The sequence below is a fragment of the Heterocephalus glaber genome, unplaced genomic scaffold (genome assembly GCF_053883595.1).
Source record: "Heterocephalus glaber isolate CG9 unplaced genomic scaffold, H.glaber_assembly_v1.0 deba00001504, whole genome shotgun sequence".
Taxonomy (NCBI): Eukaryota; Metazoa; Chordata; class Mammalia; order Rodentia; family Bathyergidae; genus Heterocephalus; species Heterocephalus glaber.
In genome coordinates, this window is record NW_028258324.1 from 32,440,720 (window position 1) to 32,466,213 (window position 25,494).

Genomic DNA, 25,494 nt, shown 5'->3' on the forward strand with positions numbered 1-25,494 from the left:
CGCACCAAGCTGGCAACCTGCATTCCAGTAGGGCAGAGGGTTGAAGTTACTGGAATCTATGCGGTAGGCAGAGGGGTAAATCCTTGTGAGCTGCTTTTGGTTATAAATCATGAATTGCTCTGATTTCTGCTGAACCACCTGATGTGCTCTTGTTTCACTGAAGGATAACACATTTCCTGTGGTTCCTGGCAGTTTGTAATAAAGAAAAAGGGAAAGTGAGAACTATAGCAAAGTAGCAAAGAAAACACCTCTCACAAAAGACTGTGTGATGCCATAGCACTAAATAACAACAGCAAAAAGCAGAATGAAAGGGTATGTTCAACCTGTCAAAGAAAAACTTTAGACACATTAAATTGAACAGAGTTTAACCAAGCAAGAAACAATTCACAAATCAGGCCACTCCCAGAGTCAGAACAGATTCAGAGTGTCTCCATCTCACCACATGGGCAGGTTACTGTCACAGCCAGAAAAGAAATAAACATTCAGAAAACAAAAAGTAGAGATAGCCCAGTTGGTTATAGCTCTTATGTTACTTGAACTTGGCTTGAAGAATTGGCCGCTTGTTATTGGTTAAGATTCAACTACTTGGTACTTTTTACAAAAGTACATTATCTCTGTTTTATGCATCATGTCTGGTTGCAGTTTACTATGTACAAGAAATCTTTAGTTTAAACCAAACTTAAAATATACATCAAGGTAGTTTTAGATGAAATTTAATTCAGTTTAACAAACCAAGGTAGAGATAACTTCTGACCAAGAAAGAACCATAAAAGTCCATTCTTAGAATGTTTTGCCAGGTTGAGATCAAATCACAACTGTGTATTTGCTAAGATACCTGCTCATTTCTGGCTCCCATATTCTCCCCTGAATTCAATCATTTCACTAATTTGTGTCTATCTGGTTAGCATGAAGAGGGTGAGTAGAACAATTGTTTTCTAGGTACATAACTCAAGAGTATCTTTACCAAAACTATAGACAACCATTGATAAATAAAAGTATATCTATAAGATTCCTGATAGCAGAAAGACATCCATTGAAAACATTCATTTAAAAAGCACATCTGTGAAACACATATTAACTGATAACTTTGGACTCTAAGAAAATAAAGGGGAAAGACTACTTAGAAAAAAAATTGAGTTTTAAAGTTGATTTGAAAAGAATTATGGAACCAATCAAAATCTTCCAGGAGAAAGGAATAACAAAGGAGAAAATATGTTTAAAAGAACATTAAAAAGAAACAAAATGACTGCGACAATCCACTTAGCCCGCAGGAGAGAGAGGTCCGGGGTCACCGGGAGCCCCGCTCCAGCCAGCTCGCACCAAGCACACCAGCTAGGACCAGCCAGAAGGTGAGAACCCCTCGGTACTGGCCATGCCCATGGCCTGCAGGACACCCCCCAACCCCCACCACCGCCTCTGGCCTCCTGGCTGTACCGCTACCTGGTTCCACACTACAAAGACACAGGGGACACCAGACCACTGTACTGGGTAAGTTGGAGGGATCATCACCTCCCATCAGAACCTGGACTATCTTCAGGGGAAGGGCACCTGGAACCTGCAGTACAACCTTGCAGAGTTCAACCCTGCAGGAGGACAGGGAGCTCAACTTGGGACTTGGCACCAGAAATCTGCCTGAATTCCACTGGTCTGTGACTGGCTTGCTGAGACTCACTGACTTATATCTGCACACTGCTGCCCACATTGTCGATTGTGACAGCAGAGACATACCCTGAAGGAGGACTTTCATCTTCATTTTTAATTTTTATTTCCAAAATTATTATTATTGGGGGCTTTTTTTGCTCTTATTTTTAATTTTTTTCCTACTCTTTTCAATTTTTTATTTTTCTCTTCTTTTTTTCTTTCTTTTCTCTTTCCTTTCTCTCTCTCACTCACTCTCTTGCTGTCCCACATTGTTCTTCATCTCCCTTTTTGTTCCTGTTCTGGCCCTAATTCAGATTTCTTCTTTATTTTTCTTTTATTCTCTTTTTCCTACTCTCGCCTGTGACCTCTAGCCACACTGCTAACCTTCCCCTATCCTTCTACTTATCTATCACTCCCTCCCCAACTCCTTCTAACTCCCCATCCTGAAGGGTAAAGTTGCTATATTGAAGAGTTTACTCACTATAAACATATGTTGGGGGGTGGTTCTTGATTTTGATATAATTCACATAGTTAAAGGTGATAGATTAACAACTACCACAAATTGTCATTTTCTAAGATGTACTTGATGCTATAGTGTTGCTGACTGTATCACTTGGGCTAAGGTGTTGTGATTGATCTAGTCAGTGGTCCTTCCTGGTATAATGAAAATGAGATGGCCTCAGAGTTATTAGAGATTCAAAACCTAAAGACCAGCTATATCTGAAAGACACCTCTGAGAAGTAATCATTACATAAGGGTTCTAATTACAAGCAACAAAGATAAATACAATAAGCAATTTCAAAGTATCAACCCAGGAATTAAACCAAGGACAGCACCAAAAACAAAAATGAGAAGATATTTAAGCAAGGCACAAACTCAGACTTCCACCCCACCGAGGGTAAATTCTGGAGGAAATGAGGTGGAAAAGTCTGATAATCAACCACCTGAACACCCTGAACTGATAGCACAGGAAGTAACAAAACAGATGAATGAGGCTCTAGAAAAATTCAAAGCAGAAATAATCTCTGAGATAACTACAGAGATGGTGAGCAGAGTGAAAGACATGATTAGAGGCTCTACAACAGAAACAGATAAAAAAATTAGATGAGCTCAGAAACATGCTAGAAGCCAGGAATGCCCAGCATAAGGAAGAAATGGAAACCATGATTGCCCAACATAAGAAAGAAATGGAATCCATGAAACAGATTCAAACAGATATTCAGGAGATCAAAAACTCCACTGAAAGCATGCACAGCAGATTAAGGGAATCTGAAGATAGAATATCAGATATAGAAGACAGGATTGTGGTTAAAGACCATGAAAACAGAAGTTTCTTAAAAATAGTAAGGGACCACAAGAAATCAATCCAGCAGCTGCTAGATGATGCAAAGAAGAGTAACATAAGACTGATAGGAGCCCACAAAAAAAATGGGAGAAAGCACAATTGACATTAAAAAAAAAAAAACTGTTCACAGAAGTAATAGTTGAAAACTTCCCAGAGAGAGGTAGAGAATTGGACACAGATAAGTGAGGCATATAGAACTCCAACTAGCCATGATCGAAAAAATCTACACCTAGACATATAATAGTCAAGATCCCAGCAAACCAACAAAACAAAATTCTACAAGCACTTAGAGAAAAGAAACAAATCACCTATAAAGGAAAGCCCATCAGAATCACAGCAGAGTTCTCAACACAAACCCTCAAGTCAAGGAGAGCCTGGAGTGAAGTATTTCAAGCCCTAAAAGAAAATAACTTCCAACCTAGACTGTTGTATCCTGAAAAATTATCTTTCAAAACAGATGGGGAAATTAGATACTTCTACGACAAAGAACACCCGAGAAATTTCATGAACAGCAAACCAGCACTCCAAGCAATTCTAAACAATGTCATAGAAAAAACCAATGAAGGTCACAACTCCATGAGGCTCAACAGAGGGAAGTCACCAGGCAAGGTAAGAAACTAAAGGGTAAGGGGGAAAAATAAGAAATAAAAGAGCCAACAAAAATAAAACATCATAACAAGAATGAGTCAGTATCTATCAATTATAACCATCAATGTTAATGGCCTCAATTCACCAGTCAAAAGAAACAGACTGACAGAATGGATTAAGAAGCAAAATCCAACAATATGCTGTATACAAGAAACACACCTAACTCAAAAAGAAACTCATAGACTGAAAGTAAAAGGATGGAAAACAGCTCTCCACGTGACAGGACCCCAGAAAAAAGCAAGAGTAGCAATCTCATTTGCAGACAAAGTAGATTTCAAACCAAAACTGATTCAGAAAAACAAAGATGGTCACTACATCCTTGTGAAGGGAACAATCCAAGAGGAAGAGATGACAATCATATAAATATAAATGCACCGAATACAAATGCCCCCAACTATACAAAACAAATATTAATGGACATGAAAAACCAATTAAGCACTAATATAATTATAGTGGGGGACCTCAATACCCAACTATCACAAATAGACAGATCATCTCAACAAAAAATTAACAAAATTCTAGAACTGAACCAAGCTATTGAACAAATGGACTTAATAGATGTTTTCAGTGTTCCACCCCACAAAATCAAAGTACCCATTCTTTTCAGCTGCACATGGGTCATTCTCCAAAACAGACCACATGTTAACTCATAGGACATGTCTAAGTATATGTAAAAGAATTGAAGTTGCCCCCTGTATATTGTCAGGCCATAGTGCAAAAAAATTGGAGATCAAGAGCCAGGGATTTAGCTCAGTGGTTCCAGCGCCTGCCTTGCAAGCCTAAGGTCCTGAGTTCAATCCCCAGTGCCAAAAAAAGGAAAAAAAATTGGAGATCAATAACATAAGAAACCACAAAACCCCCACAAACATATGGAAACTGAATAACACCCTTCTGAACAACCAATAGGTCACAGAGGAAATTAAAGAAGAAATTAGACAGTTTCTACAAGTAAATGATAATGCCAGTACAACATACAGGAATCTATGGGACACAATGAAAGCAGTTCTACATAGGAAATTCATACTAGTGAATGCCCATATTAGGAAAACAGAGAGAACTCAAATAAATAAACTAATGCAGAACCTCAAGCTTCTATAAAAAGAAGAGCATAACAAACCCAAAGCTTGTATAAGAGAGGAAATTATAAAGATCAGAGCAGAAATCAATGCAATGGAGACTAAGAGAACGATACAAAAAAAATCAATGAATCAAAGAGTTGGTTTTTTGAAAGAATAAATAAAATCAATAAACCTTTAGCCAACCTTTTCAAAAAAAAGGAAAGAAAAGGCTCAAATCCATGCATTTAAGAATGAAAAAGGTGAAATCACAACAGACCCAGCAGAAATCCAGAGGATCATCAATACCTACTTGGAGAACCTGTACTCTAAAAATTGGAAAACACAGAAGAAATGGACAGATTCCTAGATACATACGAATTGCAAAAGTTAAATGAAGAAGATATGCAAATTCTAAACACCCCAATTACAATGAGTGAAACTGAAAATGTAACAAAAAATTTACCAACAAAGAATAGCCCAGGTCCTGATGGCTTCACTGCTGAATTCTATAAGACATTTAAAGAAGAACTATTGCCATTACTCTTTAAACTCATCGAGGAAATTAAAAGGGAAGCAAGGCTTCCAAATTCATTCCTGGAAGCAAGTGTTACTTTGATTCCAAAACCAGGGAAAGACCCAACTGACAGGCCAATCTCCCTAATGAACATCGATGCAAAAATCCTCAACAAGATACTGACAAACAGAATACAGAGGGTCATCAAGAAGATCATATACCCTGACCAAGTCAGATTTATCCTAGGGATGCAAGGATGGTTCAACATATGTAAATCAATAAATGTAATACATTATATTAACAGAATGAAGGACAAAAACCATATGATCATCTCAATACATGCAGAAAAAGCACCCATTCATGATAAAAACCCTACAGAAATTTGGAATAGAAGGTCTTTATATCAACCTGATTAAGGCTATCTATGAAAACCCAACAGCCAACATCATATTAAATAGTCAAAAACTGAACACTTTCATGCTAAAATCAGGAACAAGACAAGAATGCCCACTATCATCACTCCTGTTCAATATAGTTCTGGAAACATTAGCCACAGCAATTAGAAAAGAGAAAGAAACAAAAGGAATAAAGATAGAAAAGGAAGAAGTTAAACTGTCATTATTTGATGATGTTATGATACTTTACATAGAAGACCCAAAAAACTCGGCCAAAAGACTTCTAGACTTAATTGACAGATTAAATAGAGTAGCTGGATATAAGGTCAACACTCAAAAAACAATAGCCTGCTTATACACAAATAACAGACTCACTGAGAGAGAAATTAGGGAAACAATCCCTTTTACAATAGCATCCAAAAAAAAGAAATATCTAGGAATCAACCTAACAAAGGAAGCAAAAGACCTCTACAATGAAAACTACAGCACTCTGAAAAAGGAGACTGAGGAGGATATAAGAAAATGGAAAGACATCCCTTGTTCCTGGGTAGGAAGAACCAATATAGTGAAAATGGCCATACTTCCAAAACTGCTATATAGATTTAATGCAACGATGATTGAAATTCCAACAATATACTTCACAGAACTAGAAAAAACAATGCAAAACTTCATTTGGAACCAGAAGAGATCTAGACTAGCACAAGCAATTCTAGGCAACAGAGACATGGCTGGGGGTATCACAATCCCCAACAAAGCTACTGTGGTAAAAACAGCATGGTACTGGCAAAGAAACAGACCTGAGGATCAGTGGAATAGATTAGAAGATGTAGAAATAACTCCAGACATACTCAGCCACCTCATCTTTGACAAAGGAGCCAACCACCCTCACTGGAGGAAAGATAGCCTATTTAATAAATGGTGTTAAAAAAACTGGATTTCAACCTGCCAAAGATTAAAACTAGATTCATACCTATTACCATGCACTAAACTAAGATCCAAGTGGATTAAAGATCTAAGTAGAAACACACAAACACTAAACTTGCTGGAAGATAAGTTAGTAGAACTCTTGAAGACATTAGCATAGGAAAAGGCTTGATGAACAAAACCTCAGTAGCACGGGAACTAGCACAAAGAATTAACAACTGGGATCTCATCTTATTAAAAAGTTTCTGCACTGCAAGAGAAACCACCAACTGAGCTAAGAGACAACCTACTATGTGGGAAAATTTTTTTAGTAGCTGTGCCTTAGATAAAGGACTACTATCCAGAATATATAAAGAACTGAAAAAATCAGATCCCCCCAAATTCAAAGACCCAATTCAAAAATGTGCATCTGAAATGAACAGACATTTCTCAGACAAAGAAGTAGAAACAGCAAATAAACACATGAAAAAATGTTCAACATCACTGGTCATTCAAGAGATGCAGATGAAAACAACACTGAGATTCCACCTCACTCCAGAAAGAATGGCTGCTAACAAGAAATCAACCAATAACAAATGCTGGCAGGGCTGTGGGGAAAGAGGAATGCTGCTCCACTGCTGGCGGGAGTGTAGACTGGTGCAACCACTGTGGAAATCAGTATGCAGATACTTCAAAGAACTAGGGCTAGAGGTTCCATTGGACCCAGCTATTCCCCTGCTGGGGATCTTCCCAAAAGAATTAAAAGAATCATACCACAGTGATATATGTGCACCCATGTTTACAGCTGCACAGTTTGTAATAGCTAAAGCTTGGAAACAGCCCAAGTGCCCATCAACTGGAAACTGGATAAAGAAGATGTGGTTTTTTAATAAAATGGAGTACTACTCGGCCATACAGAATGAGAAACTAGAGACATTTATAGCTAAATGGATGCATATTGAGGCCATACTCTTAAATAAAATGAATAGGACACACATGTGTAAATACCGACAAGTTTCTCTAGTGTGAGAAACTGAATGTGTAAATAAGGGTTAAAATGATTAAAATGAATAACTGATAACTTGAAATAGGAAAAGGTCCAAAGGGGTAGGGGTGGTGGGAGGGGAAGGGTAAAGGAAAGAAGGGAAAGGAAATATTATGAGAAAAGAAAAAAAAATGGAAATGAAGTCTATGTAAATAAGGAAGGGTGGAGGGGGTGAAGGGCGCACAGGTAATGGGGAAAAAATAAGAACCAAGATACATCATGTACAGGTACAAGCACCCAGTGATAAATGTAAATGTATTATATACCTAAAATGTACCAATAAAAGAATTTAAGGGGGAAAAAAAAGAAATAAAGTTTCAGAAACAATTACCATCATCCATTCACCTAATAAGGCTTATAAATATGGGGGAAATGAGAGGTCTTAGTACAAGAAGCCTGCACTGCTGTCAAGGAAGCTGCAAGTTTAGGGATCACGATGATCACAATGGAGTCTTCAAACACTTAATTATTCCACTCTTTTCTTGAAATCCTACCTTTTGAATGATAGTAACAATGCCCCTATCATTGAACTGCTTCACCAAACAACCATATCCTATCCTCAAAATAATCACCTTACGTCCTCTGAACCTGTTGGAAAAGACCAGCCAACATGAAGATCCAAACATGACTAGAACTTCATTCTCATTCAAACTCTAGCAAACTGAGTTTGTCTGAAGATATATGGTCCACGAAATCAAGGTGTTGAACTATAATCTTGCTGAACCAACTGGGCCTGAAGCATATCTACACTGGACGTGTTTATTAGCACACAGTCAATCTCTCAGGGTACCTCCTATCCTCAGAGTTATACACCCTGAGATATTAAATGGTGGTGTGGTCCTGTTATCCCAGCACTCTGAGAGGCTGAGGGAGGAGGCCTGAAACTTCAAGCCCAACCTGGGCGATTTAATGACTTAGCAAGACCCTATCTCACAACAAAAAAGGGGTGGAGGGGTAGCTCAGTGTGAAGGTTTTGGGGTTTATCACCAGTATTGCTCCCCAAAAAAAGAGTTGCCCAAATGAGTCATAATGCTGCTCCTGAGCTGGTACTTGAAACAGTGATAAATACAAAAGAAGAAAAAGAAATGATGTTTCTCAAGAAAACTAAAATTGAACTTATTTCAAGATTTTAATTAGGAATGCCTTGAACGTAATATAGAGATAATATAGACTTTTTGACAAGCCAAATTTGGATAAAGTAGCTCTATTATCAGTGCAATGCTTTTCTGTCCACATAAATATGCATACCACAGCATCATTAAAATGATATTGTTTATTAAGCACTTATGACTTAGTATTTTAATAGAGTTAAGTTGAACTGCTTAAGGAAAAGCTATGTATTCATTACAACTGAAGTTTAAGTTTAAGAGTTAAACAATAATCAAGATTATTTTCCCTTAAACTAATGGGTTTATAGTACCGAATGGTATGTATTGGAAAATCTTCATTCTTTACACTTAATCTATCTTTAACTTCATTCAGCCACTCACTAAGTTTATTTTTGAGTTGTGGACAGTAATTATAAAAATATAACTGCTGAGAATTTTAAGGTTTCTCATATTTTCACATGTAAAATTAACTGAAATTTTGTATAATTATCACTATTTGAAGAAGAAATTAACACCAAGGGGAATAAAGGAAATCTGTCTGCAATTAGAAAAAGATTCACTTGTGGACTGTGGCAGAGGATAAAGATCTGAGCAGAGTCCTGAATGTTTGCGAGGACACATGACTCACCACACTGTTGTTTCTTGTCGCTAAGATATGCTGAGAAACTTGGAGATTCTGTTTAATTTCACTTCTACTAAAATTAAAATGAGGTTGAAGCACCACATGATGGTAGATTATTTCAATAAGCATTCAGTAACTAAATGAAATAGAAGACAAAGGGAAAAAGAGCAACTAGTAGGAAAATCGAGGATAAGAATAGTTGTGCCCAGAATTTCTCAGCTCAATGCAGCAACAGATAGTTGAAAAATAATGAGTCATTGTACTGAAATTTCTGCTCTTTTTGTTAAAACTTTAATCCATGGATTAAACTACTTTAATCAAAGTAAAAACTTACAATGAGAAAATATGAGGCTTTCCAGGGTGCTGTTTTAGCCAATTAAATTATTCTTTCTTCTGGTCATTCACACTTGAAAAAAGGCCATCTGTGACTGGTCATTAAGCCAGGACAGGTCTCCAAGTTCAAGCACTGGAGTAAGACATTGCTCTGATGTATTTGTCTTTTTATAATAATAAAATCCTCTTCAGCCTTGTAGGACATATCTCTGACCTTCAGGCAATCAGACAACTACCATGATCAAGAGAGCCCTCTATGTGTGCTAAGAATTGTATCTGCAATCATTTTCCTGACACTCATTTGGATTCTACACAGTTCCAGAAATGTGCAGTGATAATCAGATTAACAAAAAAATTAATGAACAATTGACATAGAGAGGTCAAGAATGTTTACTCAGAGCAAGAGAAAAAACTCTTCAGTCCTTACCATCATCCACAATGTCCTGGGCTGCCACAGAGTTTGTGTACACAACCAAATCCGAGAGCTCTCGGCAGAGCTTCATGGTTTTCCTTCGGCGGCCCAACCTGCAAAGTACACACCCAAGATTCGTGACATTTTAGAGTTGGAAGAGGTTTGAGCTTTTGGTTATTCCACCCTCTGTATTTAAGAGAACAAATAAATGATCTGTCCTAGGACTTAATAGTGTCACAACAGACCCAAGGATGATTCCTAGTTTAGTACTCTTTCCATCATGTCATCCTACTCGTGTAGTCCTAGTTGTTGCTCCACCAGGAGTCACAGCTTACACTCAGGCATTTTTAAATTCCATTGTGAAGGGCTTGATTCCCACTGTTACCCAACTAGGGAGAAACATCACAGAGCAGAACCTACACTAAAAACAAATAGAAACATTGCATTATGGATCACAAGAATTATATACCCAAAGGAAATATATCAAAATTTCCACAGGGATTATCTTTTAAAGGTGTGATTACAGATGTCTTAGTTACTTTTCTCTCATTGTTGAGACAAAATACCTGACACCCAAAGTTAAAGGGGAAAAGGTTTATTTAGCTCACAGTTTTAGAAGTTTCAGTCCAAATCAACTGTCTGCATGGGAGGGTGGCAGAGGGGCAACAGTTCATGGCGGCAGAAGACAGCAAAAGTCACAAGGGGCCTTAACACCATCTTCCTGCCTCTTTTATTTTATCCAGACTACTTAGGGTGGGTAGCACTCACATCCTTAATTCTAGTGCCCTTGAGCCTAGCATTGCACCATGAATCAATACCAGTGTCACACACTCTAGATCCAGCCACCTCCGAAAAAGCCCTACCTCCTTTGCATGAGGCTTGGGGGGGGGGGGGGAGACAACTAGACCCAAAGCATAACAACAAGTATTTTTATTTTCTTCTTTACACTTTTTCTGTATTCCCCAACTTTCTTAAAACAAGGATTACATTATTTAATACTTCTTTCTCAGATATTTTCTATGTTCTCTCTCTCATACAAACCATACCTAGGATTTCTCCTCTACAGTCTTACAAATTCTGCCACTACTCCTTATTACATTAAAGTCCTCCACAGACTATCACCCTCCTTCACATGCACACTTTTCTCCTCTAGGGGAATATCTAATTTTTTAAAACTCCATTCCTTACTGATATACCAACACAAAGACCAATAAGCACAAGACTGACACTCAACATTACTAGTCATTAGGGGAATGCAAGTCCAAACTCCAATAGGATACCATACTATGCTTCTAGGATGGCTACAAACAGAAAAGCAGATAATAACTAGTATTATCAAGGATAAGGAGCAATTGGAATCCTCATATATTACTGGAAAGTATAAAATGGTACACCTGCTCTGAAAAATAATTTGGCAGTTTCTCAAAAACTTAAAAGTTATCTTGCTTCTCAGCAATTCTACTTCAATATACCCAAGAGAAATAAAAATGTACATCCACATAAAAATTCACACAAGAATGTTCATAGCAGCATTGTTCTTAATAGCCCAAAACTGAAAACAACCTAAATGTCCTTCAACCAATGAACGGATATATAAAATGCAATATATCCATACACTGGATTATTTGGCAATACAAGGAAATGAAGTGCTGATAAATGCAACATGGATGAATCTTGAGAGCCTTGTAGTAAGTGAAAGAAGACACTGGCAAATCTACAGAGAGAGAATGTACACTAGTGGTTGCCAGAGACTAAGGGAGAAGAGGATAAAAAGTGATTGCTAATGGGTACTAATTTTCTTCTAAAGGTGATGAAAGTGTTCTGGAATTAGATAGTGGTAATAGAGATTTTATGTACTCAATGAAAACATGAGTACATATTGGAGATAAAACACTGAACAAATTAGGCAAAATCCCCACCGTAATGGTGCTTACATACGTCCATAAAAGAACTAAGGACAAAATGTACCAACAGTTCATTTTGCTAAGAAAGGAGGCATGAATATAGACAGGAATAAAAATCAGTAGGAAACCAAATATGATGGTGCATGCCTGCAATCCCAGAACTCTGGGAGCCTGAGGCAGGGCAACTGCAAGTTCAAGCCCAGCCTGGGCAACATAGCAAAACTTTGTATTAAAATGAAAAATAGGGCCAGGGATTTATCTCAGTGGTTTCACCGCCTGCTGTGCAAGCACAAGGACCCAAGTTTGATCCCTGGTACCAAATAAAAACAAAATGTTAAATAAAAAAGGGCTGGAGATATACCTCAGTGAAAAGGCCCTTGGTTTAATTCCCAGTACCATAATAAACAAGGAAACATCAATGGGAAGAAAGAATGCATGTTCATTCTTTATCATGTAAGTAAGAAGTTCTATAGCCATTGGTGAGAATCCAGTTTTGTGAAGGCTACTAATTACAAATCAATGTGAAGTTATGCTTAGAAATTATAAGTAAGGGCCAGGGATTTAGCTCAGTGGTTCTGCCGCCTGCCTCACAAGCACAAGGACCCGAGTTTGACCCCCCAGTACCAAAAAAAGAAAGAAATTATAAGTAAAATTCCAAGTCATTCCATGTTACAGAAAAATTCTGCATGAAATTAGCTTTTTTTTAGCCATCATCCTAGGAGTAGACTAAGTTAGTGAAGTCCCAAAGGACATCATCATAGATGTTCAGGCTCCAATAGCTACTTTGGAAAATCTACAATTGATTCAAGAGCAGCATGCAACATGATTTCATGTCATACCTGCAGTGATGTCTCATTTGAATATGTCAAAATTAGGCCTTTTTCATATTCTGCTTAACAACATTTATAGTGGTAGTCTTCTTGAAGATGATTATATTTATCCTTTATTGTAACTAAAGGTACATTCACATATGTCTGCTCTGCTCTTATTAACTAGTTACTATTTTACATGTAAATATCCTGTTGGAGTTGAATTTAGTGTTCTAACTGAACACTAAAGTTTAATTCCTACAGAGCACCTATTCTTCAAATTTCATTTAATTCTATCATTCAATAAAGGCATAGAGGAGTGTGTGTGTGTGTGTGTGTGTGTGTCTAGCTAAGATGTAATTTACATTTCTTTGTGAGATTTATAGTATAAAAATGCCTGAAAATCCTGTATCAGATCATGTATCACAATTTAAGCTCTGAACTGGGCTGGGGATTTAGCTCAGTGGTTTCGCTGCCTGCTGTGCAAGCGCAAGGACCTGAGTTCAATCCCCGGTACCAAAAAAACAAAAAACAAAAAGAACAATTTAAGCTCTGAAAATGGTGGTCCTTTTCTATTTATTTATTTATTTATTTATTTATATTAGTACATGTTTGCTATACATAAATGACTGCATTCACCATGGGGAGTTGGTTTTTGGACATAACACATCTTAATTCTTTTTACTGCTCCTTCCTCTCCCTTCTCCTCTCCCTCTTTCTCTTGGTCCCCTTCTCATTTTTGCAAATCATCACAAATACTGCTGACAATAAAATACGTTTTTGAGCACTTATTTTGAGCTCATTATGCTAATTAGTTTAACTCCTTTAATTCTTATAATGACCCTAAGAATATACAGAAAACAGGAGCTTCACTTGTCCTATGTTAAAGTTAGTAAGTGGAGGGACAAAAATTTGAAATCTGGCTGATTGCAATTCCCTGGCTCCTAATGTGTGCTTAGCACCCATCTTTCCCCTTTAGTCTCCTCTATCAGCCTTCTCTACATTCATGTGGCTTCTCTCTCTTCTCTGAAGATATGTTTTATTTGGCAACTGCTACAGCTAGCCTTTATGAAGTGTCTCATTATGTGCTAGGCACTGTGCCAAATTCCCTACCTACACTGTTTCATAGCTAAACTTCAAGTTTTACTTGGGGACCTTACCTTGTGATCTACACAACTAAAACACAGCCACAATGACAGGAATGGAAAGGTCAGGGGAATCTGAACAAGAACCAGAGATGCTCTCTCACCTGTATAGCTGGCCACCTTCCTTGCCAGGATTCTGCTGTGTGTCTTCCTCATCATCAATACTGTAGGATTTAGACCGTGATTTTGTGGTTTTCTGCAGGAAAAATCACAGTAAATGTAATGAACTCATCATATCAGGTATACCCACAGCATACAGAGAACAAACTGGGTTTTAAAATACACACACATACACACACTGGACTAATAATGTGGAGGGGAAAAATTTGACCAAATATTGCAGCTTGCTTTACCATTAAATAACAAAGATGTTTATGGCCTTACTTTTATTAAAATATTAATAGCAAAATTTAAGGTTTCATGCCCAGAAACTGATTTCTAAGCCCCAACATGACACTACAAGTGGAAAAATCCACATCCGACCCTATGTGACATGTCATAGCCTGAACACAGACACTCTAAAATTATGGCATAAAATTACCTTAAGGTTATGTATGAATTTCATATTTAGACTTGGGTCTCACCCCAAAATATCTTATTATGTATATGTAAATATCCCAAAATTTTAAAAAAATCAAAACATTTCTAGCTCCAAGCATTTCAGAAAAGATACCCAATCTGTACCTAGTAATTTGAGGTAACACAATAATAAATCTATCTTTTTTTACAGTGCTGAGGATTGAGCCCAGGCCCTTGTGCATGCTAAGTAATCACTCTACCACTGAGCTACATACCCAGCCCATAAATCTGTCTTTTTAAAGTTCATTTTTTATTATAAAATATAAAAAATGAATTACCAATGTGACAGATACCATTTGGAGAAATGATGATGTAATTTCTGTACATATAATTCTGACACATCACATCATGGTTATTCTACCATAAAATTCATTTCACCTCACTTTTTCTTTTAATGTTTTGTATGTTGTGATCTTCAGATAGATCATCTTTCAATGGTTGCCCATTACTCAGATAATCATGGCTTACTTAAGCAGTTCTTTGGGTAAATATTTTGCTTGTTTTCAATTATTTATTGTCATCATTAACTTGCCCAGCCTATTTATAAGTTATTACCCTGATCAGCAGAAAATTCCAGACACAACATTCCTTACAATAGAAGAAATGGTATCACAAAAACCTCACACATAATGTAAAGCTCATCATCCAATAACTCATTTCTTGTAAAATGTTTACTTTTTTATTGAAAATATTTAGACATCTATACTAGGTCACCAGTCATAAGTGTACAGAATGACAACTTTCTTTAAGCGATGAATGAGGAGACAGATTATAGTCAAATGAGAGGACAGAATATAGTCTGGCCCCTAGAAGCCCTCTGATCTTCCCATTCTTTTATTATTTTCTCCCCTAAAAGTAACATCTATCTTATGGAGTTTCTGTGGGAGATTTGTGGGAGGTTGGTTTTAAATTTCATGTAAGTGGAGTCAAACTGTATACACTTTCTTGGTTTCTTTTGTTCAACATTATAACGATCATCCTATAAATGTACACAGGTATAATTTTTTTTCTTTTTCATGGCTGTTATGTGACTATACCACAATTTTATTTATTTGACTGTTGACGGACATTTGGAGTATTTTCTATTAGTATTATTACAAATAATGTCACTATAAAGGTTTTTGTTTCTGTCTTTTGACATAACCTGAACAGTGGAACTGCTATGCTGTGATAAATAGCACAGCTTAGAATATCCTGTGAAACAGTGTGCCACAGGGCTTTCGGAAATGTGCACACTTATGAGCAGAGATGAGACTTCAAATTGCTCAACATCCGCACTAACTTGTGGTGGATGTGTACATCACCACTGAAATGTGCATTTCCCAGATGGCTGAGAAGGGTGAGCCCCATCTCCTTAGCCATTTGGACATCTCTTTTTGTGAAGTGCCCATTGAACCTTTTGTACATTTTTTAGAAATTATATTGCTTGTCTTTTTATGGATTTGGAGAAACTATTTACATATTCAGTATAGAAATCCTTTCCTAGATAGTGTATTTAATAATTTTATTCCCTAGTATGTGATTTACTTTTTAATATTTTGGATAAATAGAAGTTTTTAAGTTTTAAAGTAGTTTAAATTTCAGTCTTTTCCTTTTCTAGGGTTCTGCTTAAGAAATCTTTAGCTATTTCAAGGTCACCATACGTTCCTCTGTTACCCTTCAGAATCCTTAAATTCTGATTATCGACTCTGCATATTTATCACTCTTAATTCATACCTTGTGTTTTCCAAAGTTGGTCATGAGCGATCGTCCATGTGATTTCTTTCCACTTTCCTTCACATCTGGATTCTGAATAAAAAAAGGAAAAATATAACTATTTTCCTTCTTTTGATTTTCTTTAGCTCTGGTGAGATGGCAGAGGGATACTTCCTCCCCTTTGCCCTGCTCACTTCTTCCTCTGCCACCCTTTTGGGTCTACTGCAAAAGAAGGAACACTGGATGGATGCCTGGCCCCAGCCAGGATGTAGCCACTGCCCACCACTTCCCAAGGCTGGGGCCACAGGCTCTGAGCAATGCTGTGCTCTGCTGGCACTCACAGTGCTTGTTTACCAGCCTATCCACCATGTAGGATATGTGTTTTTAAATGCACTAAGGGAGATAAATCATTTTCAGTTAAGAGATTTATTTTGTTTTTTGTTTTTTTGGGTACCGGGGATCGAACTTGGGTATTTTCGCCTGCATAGCAGGCGGCAAAACCACCGAGCTAAATCCCCAGCCCTAAATTAAGAGATTTAATTTGAGGGAAATGACCAAAAGTCATTAAGAGCCAATTTTGTTGAATAAAATGATCATGTTGAATATTTGCCATCTAGGATTTTAAAATATTAAAAATAAATAAAACCCAAGGATGTCTGTGAGGTAAAAAGACAGCTGTTACATGTTTAAATAAGCCACAGCAAAGCTTATTTATGCATTGAAATAATTCCCTCATTGGTGGTCACTAGAAAATGGTAGTATTGTGTTCTCTGACGTTTTCCTCATGGGCTAATTTTCCAGTTTAAAGATAATGAGCCAGTTGTCCTTGCTTGAACCTAAACTTCATTAGTGTTAAAAAGGCCACTCTGCTAAAAGGGTTTGGATACTTATTTAATTGTTATCTTTTAGAAATACATCAGGTGGTTTATTGTTCACGATATGGTACATGGGGAAACCAGGAGGCCCTAATCATCCAGAACTCCAGCTAAACAGAGAAGAAACAGAAACAATAACATGAATGGAATAAACATGAGTTAACAAAATTGGTGAAGGGCATCTGCTACATCCATACACACTGATCAAAGATTCAATTCTGGGGAAGAAGGTGAGAAGAATCTGAGAATTGTTTGGGGAAGGGGTAATCCAGAAAACACTGATGGAAGAGGGATGATGTTAATTAAGTATTGCTTGGTTTATGTGTGTTCATTGCCTTTGCTTTTTTTTTTCCGTACCGGGGATCAAACTCAGGACCTTGTGCTTGCAAGGCAGGTGCAGCACCACTGAGCTACTTCGCTGGCCCTTTTTACTCTTTTGTTGTTGTTGTTGTTGTTTTTCATTGCCTTTGAAGACCAACTAATGCTGATCATTAATTTCAAAATCTCTGAAATTAAGAAGGTAAGTACAGGGGCCGGGGATTTAGCTCAGTGGTTTCGCCGCCTCCTGCGCAAGCGCAAGGACCTGAGTTCGATCCCTGGTACCAAAAAAAAAAGAAGGTAAGTACATATGGCCATAAAATGAACACTCCTCTCCAAGTTAGGAGATCTAGTTCTCCCTCTAAATAGCTACATATCCTTTGATAAACCCCTTCTTTCAGCTTCAGTTTTCTTATCTGTGAAATAGGGGAGAAATTGAACAATTAACATGTGAGTTCCTTTCTACCTCTAACATTTCATCCATGGATAGAAGGACTATGGCATTTATTGTGTAAAATGGGACACTTTTAAATGTGAAACGGGGCATTTTTATATACAATAATAACAGGACAACAGGTATAAAGCAGGGCTATCCCAAACAAATTGAGATATAGCATCCCTTAATTTAATAGGCACTGGCTATACCCAAGGATACTGCTAAGTGTATTGCATATATTCTTATTTAATTTATACAGCCATCTCTGGAGATAAGAATCATTAAAATCTCAATTTCACAGGAAATAAAAACTAAAATGTAGTAAAGTTAGATAAAATGTACAAAGCTACAACAAATTGGTAATAAGAATAGAGATTCTGTCTGGCTCCAAGTCTCTTTTCTGGTTTCCTCTTCCCCCAACTTCTTCCACCCCATGCCTCATCTTTACATTGGAGACAGATAACTACAATTATTTATCTCCAACTGTGATCTCTCCCTAAACATCAGCACTACATCTTTCATTGAATTCATGGGTACAGCACCATCCTAGGTACTTGATGTGTACGAGGGCAGAGCAAACAAGAGAAATACAGGCCCTACCATCACAGGGCTTACAATCTAATGGTGGAGAAAATCTCAGCACTTCAAGACAATAAAAGCTGATGAGGAAAGCTCAGGGCACTATGAGATAGCTGAACTGGAGAATTATGAAGAACTTCTAAGGGGAAATAGTGCAAAAGCTGAAATCTACAGATGATTAGATCTTATCTATGTGAATTGAAGAAGAGAAAGTGTGTTGAGGCCAAGGAAACAGCAAATAAAAAAAGCCAATAGTAGGAGCATGGCGCCCTTCTAGGAAAGGAAGGAAATGGGTAATGTGTTTGTTCGTACTTACACATGCCACCAGTGAGAGTCACAGTCACAAACACACACTAATTTAAGAGTGGGGGAGGGACTGAAGAGAGAATCTTGTGGGGTGCATCTCTGAATTTGAACTTCAGCCTACAAACTATGAAGAACCTTCAAATGCTTGAAACCAGAGAATGACAAGAACAGATGAACATTTCTGAACTATTGCTATGGTATAGTAGTGGTAGAAATGAGAGGTGGTGGGGGTTAGCAGTGGGCCCAGCACAGGCGAGAGCTGGAAGAGCTGTTAGGGGCTGATTATGGTTACCTAGAAGCAGCAGTTCAGATATAAAGAAAAGAGCATGCCCAATAACTCTTAAGATCTCTTTCTTGTGTGTACATCAGTTCTTCCAGCCTGAAGGATTTCATTGTTATTCTTCAGGGCTCTCCAGGAAAAATACAGTACAAATAGAACTCAACCCTGCATTGCTGAATTCTAAAAGGAAGAGTTGGAATGATGCTGTGCTGAACCACACTCTGCATGTTCTCAGCTTGAGATTTAGGTGTACATACTATATTTAGCACAGATGTTCTTGTCTCAATGGTAATTTACCTTACTTGCCCACAGAATCCAAACTGTATTTTGAAAAGTAGCATAGCAGTTTTCAAGACCTCAGTACTTCACAGCCCATTTTATTAAAATCACAGGCTCCATTTATTTTATAATAATATAATTACATTCTTTTTGTAACCCAGATTTAAGGGAAAACAAAAAATAAAACAAAAGGATATAGGTTTTGCTTTACCACATCTCTAAAACTTGAGGTTGCTTACCATTTTACCTGATGGTAAAATTATTATTTGAATATCTTCAATGAATAGCAAAAGAAAGCTGAGCTTAATTTGTTTCTTCCTAAATATCAACAACCTGTGGTTGCTTTCCCAATAGAAATGATCTAGTATAGGGCAAAGACTTCTTCAAAAACATGTAGGGAAATGACTGGCCCAGGTAAACCAATGAGATTCACTAAGGATAAGCAGCAGAAACCATGCTGGCCTAACTGAAAGTGACTTTACAGACATCTGCATGGCATCTTCATTTCCTAGAAAGAGGGCACCATGCTTCTACTTTTTATTGAAATTTTTCCAAAATCCAAAATTATATTGAAAATTTAAGAAAATCCAAAATTACTGGGAGGGCCATAATAGTACAACTGACCTTTTGGTTGCTTCCTCAAATAGTCCATTCACACTTCTAATATGTATTACAAGAGGAAATGACCCTGGCACCAGCTCCCAGGTTAGTTCTCATTGGCATGAGCAAGCCAGTTTTATCCCATACAGGTGTGAAATTTATTTCAAGAAGAACAGTTATCCAGGGTCACAGTGATTACCTTAGGGGTGGATTTATGAGCTAAGTTTCCAATCAGGGCTAAGCATGAATTCTGCTTTATTAGCTGGGGACAAGTACACTGTCTCACTGTCTGCACATGAGCCAATAAACAGGTAGTTCATGGGACTACTGGCAGTCACTCTGCAACTATTGAGTGAAGGGGAACAAGATTCAGGATGATACTAAAAATGGGTAGGCAAAACAGAAAAAAATACTCTGATGTTATGCTGAACCTCTAGATTAAGCCCATTCTGAAGGCCACTCTTCAAATAAACTTGCCAGTTATCTAACTCAACATCTTTCTTCATTAGCTAAGCAATTTTGTATTAGGCTTTCTATGTTTGGAAACTAAATAGTTTCTGAGGAACAACTTAATGATTGAATGGCTAGAATTTTGTGAAGTCTAGAAGGAAACCACCAATGACAAGATATTATGTAAGGGTGGTAACCTCCATATGATCTACCAGGAGCCTTGGTCTCTGGAGGACAGATAGTAGCAGTAGGGAAGGCTGCTATTAGCCAAGGATCCCCTGTGGTCCAGAATAAATGCTCTCAATATTCTACAATAATAACATTTAAAAGTCCACCATCCCTCTTCCTTGACCATTTATGACATTTTTGGGGGGAAGCACAGTTAAAATCTCATCAAAAACCCAAACCACTCATTCATTCTGCAACTATTTATGATCTTCTAAATCATAGATAATATATTTAACCCAGAAAATAAGATGATGCATTCTTATCTTCAGAAATCTACAAAGTAGACATGGAGTAATTGCACATATATAGACAAAACCCTCAGAAAAGAGATGACACATCCGATCACCATGGACAATATAAAGGAGTCAGCTAGCCAAACTCAAAGATCAAGGCAGAACTCCTTCAAGACATCACATTGAAGCTGGGATTTAAAAGACTAACAGGAATTAGCTAGAGAAGATACAGGAATGAAGTGTTCCAGGCAGAGGGAATGGAATATGAGGAAGATCATGGCATCCAGAGATAACCATGGCTGTTATGACAGTAGGGAATGGTAGAACACAGATGCTGAGGAGATCTGAGAGTGGAGAGAGAAAAAGGCAAGGATGCTATTTTGCAGGTCCTTGAAAGCTTGGTTAAAGAGTTTGCAACTTACCCCACATGTAATTGCAAGCCACTGAAGAATTTTAAACAGTGTAATGACAATCAGATTTACATTTTTTGAAAAATCTGCTGACTTCCAGGTAGAGTTTAAACTGACAAGGGAAAGAGTTGAAGTTTGTTTAGATTACAGTATAATCATGGGGAAGAGAAATGGGCAGAAAGAAGACATTTGGGAGGTGAAATCAACAGGGCATGGTAGTTGCTGCATGTGGAGAGGAGAGTAGATGAAGTACGTAGTAGGCTGGAGCCTCTTCTTTCACCTGCACCAGAGACACCAGGCTTTGTTCTGAGAGTCCCAGTGAGGCAATTTTTGTGTCATTTTATCCCCCACCTACTGACTTCTGTTTTTTACATCATTTGGCAGGATATTTTCATTATAATAGCAATAGAACGATACAAATAAAGAAATTGGAGAAGCATCTTCACAAGTGGCCAATAATTGCAAATGATCTATGAGGAACTTTTCATTTTCTTGTGGAAGAATGAGCACAGGAGGAAACTGCATACCTGCTTCAAGTGTGCATTTAATCCTTCATGTGTGGCCTTCAGGAGTGCCCTCACTGTGAAACTATCAGGATCTTCTTTGTCTCGAATTTGAGATTCTTTTAACAGTGACTCCAGTTTTTTCCTTATGAAAGATTCTACCTGATGCTCAGTAGTTCCGTTATTCTGCAAAGAAGTAATGCAAATGATTCCCTTAAGAAACACAGAATCAAGTAGAACACACCCTTTGATCAAGTCCCCATATTCATTGTACCATTTTGTTGCTCCCCCCAATAAATCCTATAATGATTACTATTTATTAAGACCTCACAGTCTGCCAGCTGCTCTTCATGTAACTGGATTCTATTCTCAAGAACCTTATAAAGTCTTATTATCTTTCCACTTCAGTGATGTAGAATCTGGGATTTAGAGAAATTAGGAAGCTGTTCAAGGTTATAAAGCTAGTGAATAATAGAAGCAGGGTTCGAACTCAGGATTCCATGGCCATCTACTGTGCTGTTTCATGGTTTCAATAAAGAGAAGGCCAGGGAAAATTTTTGGACACTTGGGTCTTCTAAATGTACACAGGTAAATTTGAGCAAAAATATGCTATTTTTAAGAATTACTTCCTTTATTGAGGAGAAAAGAATGCTATGGAAATTTCTAGGGTTCAGGATTATTTTGACATAAAATTTCTGTTGTAGCTCCAACTCTACTGTGCAGTTAGAGAGCACAATATTGACTTGTGCTGATGTCATTATAATTATTTTAAGATCACAACTAATTTCAAAAGTTTTGGATAACAAAACTATACCCATATTCAGATTTTGATTCATACAATATTTAGGGAATCAAGGGACATAATTTCCTGAAGTTTTGCTCAGTATAGCTGTTGGCCACCTCACTCTGTGAAAACTAGTGGGCCCAGGCTCTGTTCACTATGCTTCTGCTTTTCAACTGCTTCTACCTCTCCCTATATCCAGCTTCTTCACAAATTTTCCAACCTCTTGCAGAAAACCAACCCACTCAGTGCCAAAACTTTAAGGCCATTTTTTCCACTTGAAAATTTATTACTGAGAGGCCCTTATATTTTAAACCTGCAGAATGGGGTAGCTTCCCAATGATGTATTAATATTCACAGAGTCCCATAAGAACAAAGTAATATAAATGCCACAGGGGAAAAACCTACATCAGGATGTTATGGAAGCTTTCTATACTAATATGCATATCTTTAACATATCCAATTAATGAGTTGCTGTACTTCACTGGACACCTTCAAGCCCCGAAGGAGACACAAATAGAAAAAAAGCTATTGCTTGATATCAGAAGCAAACACCCCACTATGTTAGCAAACCTATGTCCCCAAATATCCTACCTAGGTCTGCATAGGCACTTACAAAAGCACAGACTACCAGTTACAGGGTTCTGGGGAGGAATATGGATTCCTGCCTGAGTAGCTGAGAAGGCCACAAAAAAGGGGGATTTGTCTGGGTAACTAAGATATTGACACTGATGAAAAGGAGGGCTTGCCTATTCTCCATAGTTCTAGCAAAGGATTCACATGAGCAAAGCAGTGTTCTATAAAGCATAAGGCATACTTTAGTTTTCCTGGAGCAGGTGATCATGGAGGAGGAGAAAGTACTTTGGGGAGTAAAAGGACTTGAAAGTAAGAGGCATGGACCCCTGCGAATTTGAGTAGACAAGTACCTGAGTGGTGTTTTAGATACAATATCTACTGACACCATATGCTGAAAGGGGAAGGGCGTCTGCAGATGAAAAACCAGATACACAGGTCCCCACATGGGCACTGAGCACTTCAAGCAGGATACTGGGGATTTAATAAAAATGACAGAGAGCTTGGGAGCAAAACTCATTTTACATAAACATATATTGAACTTCAGCTCCATAACAGGTGAGAAACATTAATAAGGAACAACCCACCAGTGTCCCAGAGATTTACCCATAGAACAATAGTGAGTAACCTCAGAAGCACCTATACGTAGAGAGACAGGTGTGATGGGAGTCATGGGCACACAGAGGAATGGCACTTTACCCACCTTGAGAATTCAAGAGAGACTTCTAGGAGTAGAAGACACCTGAGCCAACCCTTTAAAAGCGAGAGGATTAATTTCCTATGACTGCTATAACAAATAATCCCAAAGTCACTAGCTAGAAAACATCAGACATTTATTTTCTGACAGGGCTGGAGGTCTAAAGTATGAAATCAGGTGTTGGCAGGGAACTCTACTCTCTCTGAAGGCTCCAGGGAAGGATCCTTCCTTGCACATTGCAGTGAACAGTGATGCCAAGTATTCCTTGGCTTGCGGCGGCATGACTCCAATTTCTGCCTCTGTCTGCACATGGTCTTCTCTTGTCTGTGTCCCCTTCTCTCTATGACTTTATTCTTATGTCTTCTGTCTACGTCTTTTTCAGGCATGTAAACAGCATTAATCTTACTGTACAAACACCTCACTGGATTTAGGAACCACTAGATTATTCCAGGATGAACTTATTTTAGGGCCCTTAATTACATCTACGAAAGTGCTTTCCCCAAGCAAGGTTACATTCACATGTGCTAGAGGTTAGCACTTGGACCTATTGTTTTGGTGGCCACAAATCATCCTACTACAATGAATAAGAGTTGATCATCTGGGCCACAGACTTAGCTCAGTGGCACCAGGCCTGCCTGGCAAGGTCCTGAGTTTGATTCCTGGAACTAAAAAAAAAAAAGAAGAGTTGATCATCTGACAGGTGGGGAGAGCATTTCCTTGTGAGCAAAAGCATGAAGAAAACAAATATTATTAATAAGAACTAGTAACACCAAGAGAATTTGAAGAAAAGATACACAGGGAACTACTGACAAACCTTGGAGATATTGGCCGTCCTGCCCCAGACCCCACTAAAGCAAATAATGCCATAAATCAAGTCACATAAATTCTTTGGTTTTTCAGTACATATAAAAATTATGTTTATACTATAGTCTATTAATAGCATTATGTAGGTTATACTATAGTCTACCAATCATTATCTAAAATGAAAATGTACATATCCTAATTCAAAAGTATGTTATTGTTAAAAATCCTAAGGATTATCTGAGTGTTCAGGGACTTGGAATCTTTTGCTAGTGGAGGTTCTCGCCTCAGTGTTGATGGCTGTTGAATGGTTAGGGTGGTGGTTGCTAAATGTTGGAGTTGTCGTGAGAATGTCTTAAAATAAGACAATAACATTTGCCACATAGATTGACTGATTTTTATAAGATTTCTCTGTAGTATGTGATACTGCAGCCTGTGATAAGTTTATCCACAAAATTGGAGTCAACCCTATCAAACTCTGCTGCTGTTGTATATACTGTTTGTATAATATGATAAATTCTTTGTTGTCTTTTCAACAATGGTCACAACACCTTCACTAGAAATAGTTTCCTTCTGAAGGAATCACTTACTCTGGTCTCCATTAGAAGAAACTGCTCATCTATTTCAGTTTTATCATGTGATTGTAGCAATTAAGCTTCACTTTTAATTCTACTTTTCTTGTTATTTCCACCACACAGGCAGTTATTTCCTGCACTGGAGTCTTGAACCCCTCCAAGTGATCCACGAGAGCTAGAATCAACTTCTTCCAAATTACTGGTGGTGTTAATTTTTTATCTCCTCCCATGAATCATAAATATTCTTAATGGCATCTAGAATGGTAAATTCTTTTTTTTTTTTTTTTGGTACCAGGGATCAAACTTGGGACCTTGTGCTTGTGAGGCAGGCACCGGAACCAGTGAGCTAAATCCCTGGCCCCTCGAATGGTAAATTCTTTACAAAAGATTTATTTATTTACTTTGCATGGATC

The 25,494-nt window shown here is 37.7% G+C and overlaps 1 protein-coding gene across 7 annotated transcripts in view; it reads right to left on the reverse strand.

The window, feature by feature from the left end:
* Plch1 (phospholipase C eta 1) overlaps positions 1-25,494 on the reverse strand; it is a 277,140-nt gene that overhangs the window by 15,409 nt on the left and 236,237 nt on the right. For all 7 annotated transcript variants that reach the window (XM_087186404.1, XM_087186398.1, XM_087186397.1 and 4 more), the window contains 5 exons: positions 21,679-21,840; positions 16,179-16,250; positions 13,988-14,079; positions 10,041-10,138; positions 6-185 (listed from right to left, as the gene is read on the reverse strand). In XM_087186404.1, the coding sequence (XP_087042530.1) occupies positions 6-185; positions 10,041-10,138; positions 13,988-14,079; positions 16,179-16,250; positions 21,679-21,840 (604 nt within the window). The remainder of the gene's footprint in view (positions 1-5; positions 186-10,040; positions 10,139-13,987; positions 14,080-16,178; positions 16,251-21,678; positions 21,841-25,494) is intronic.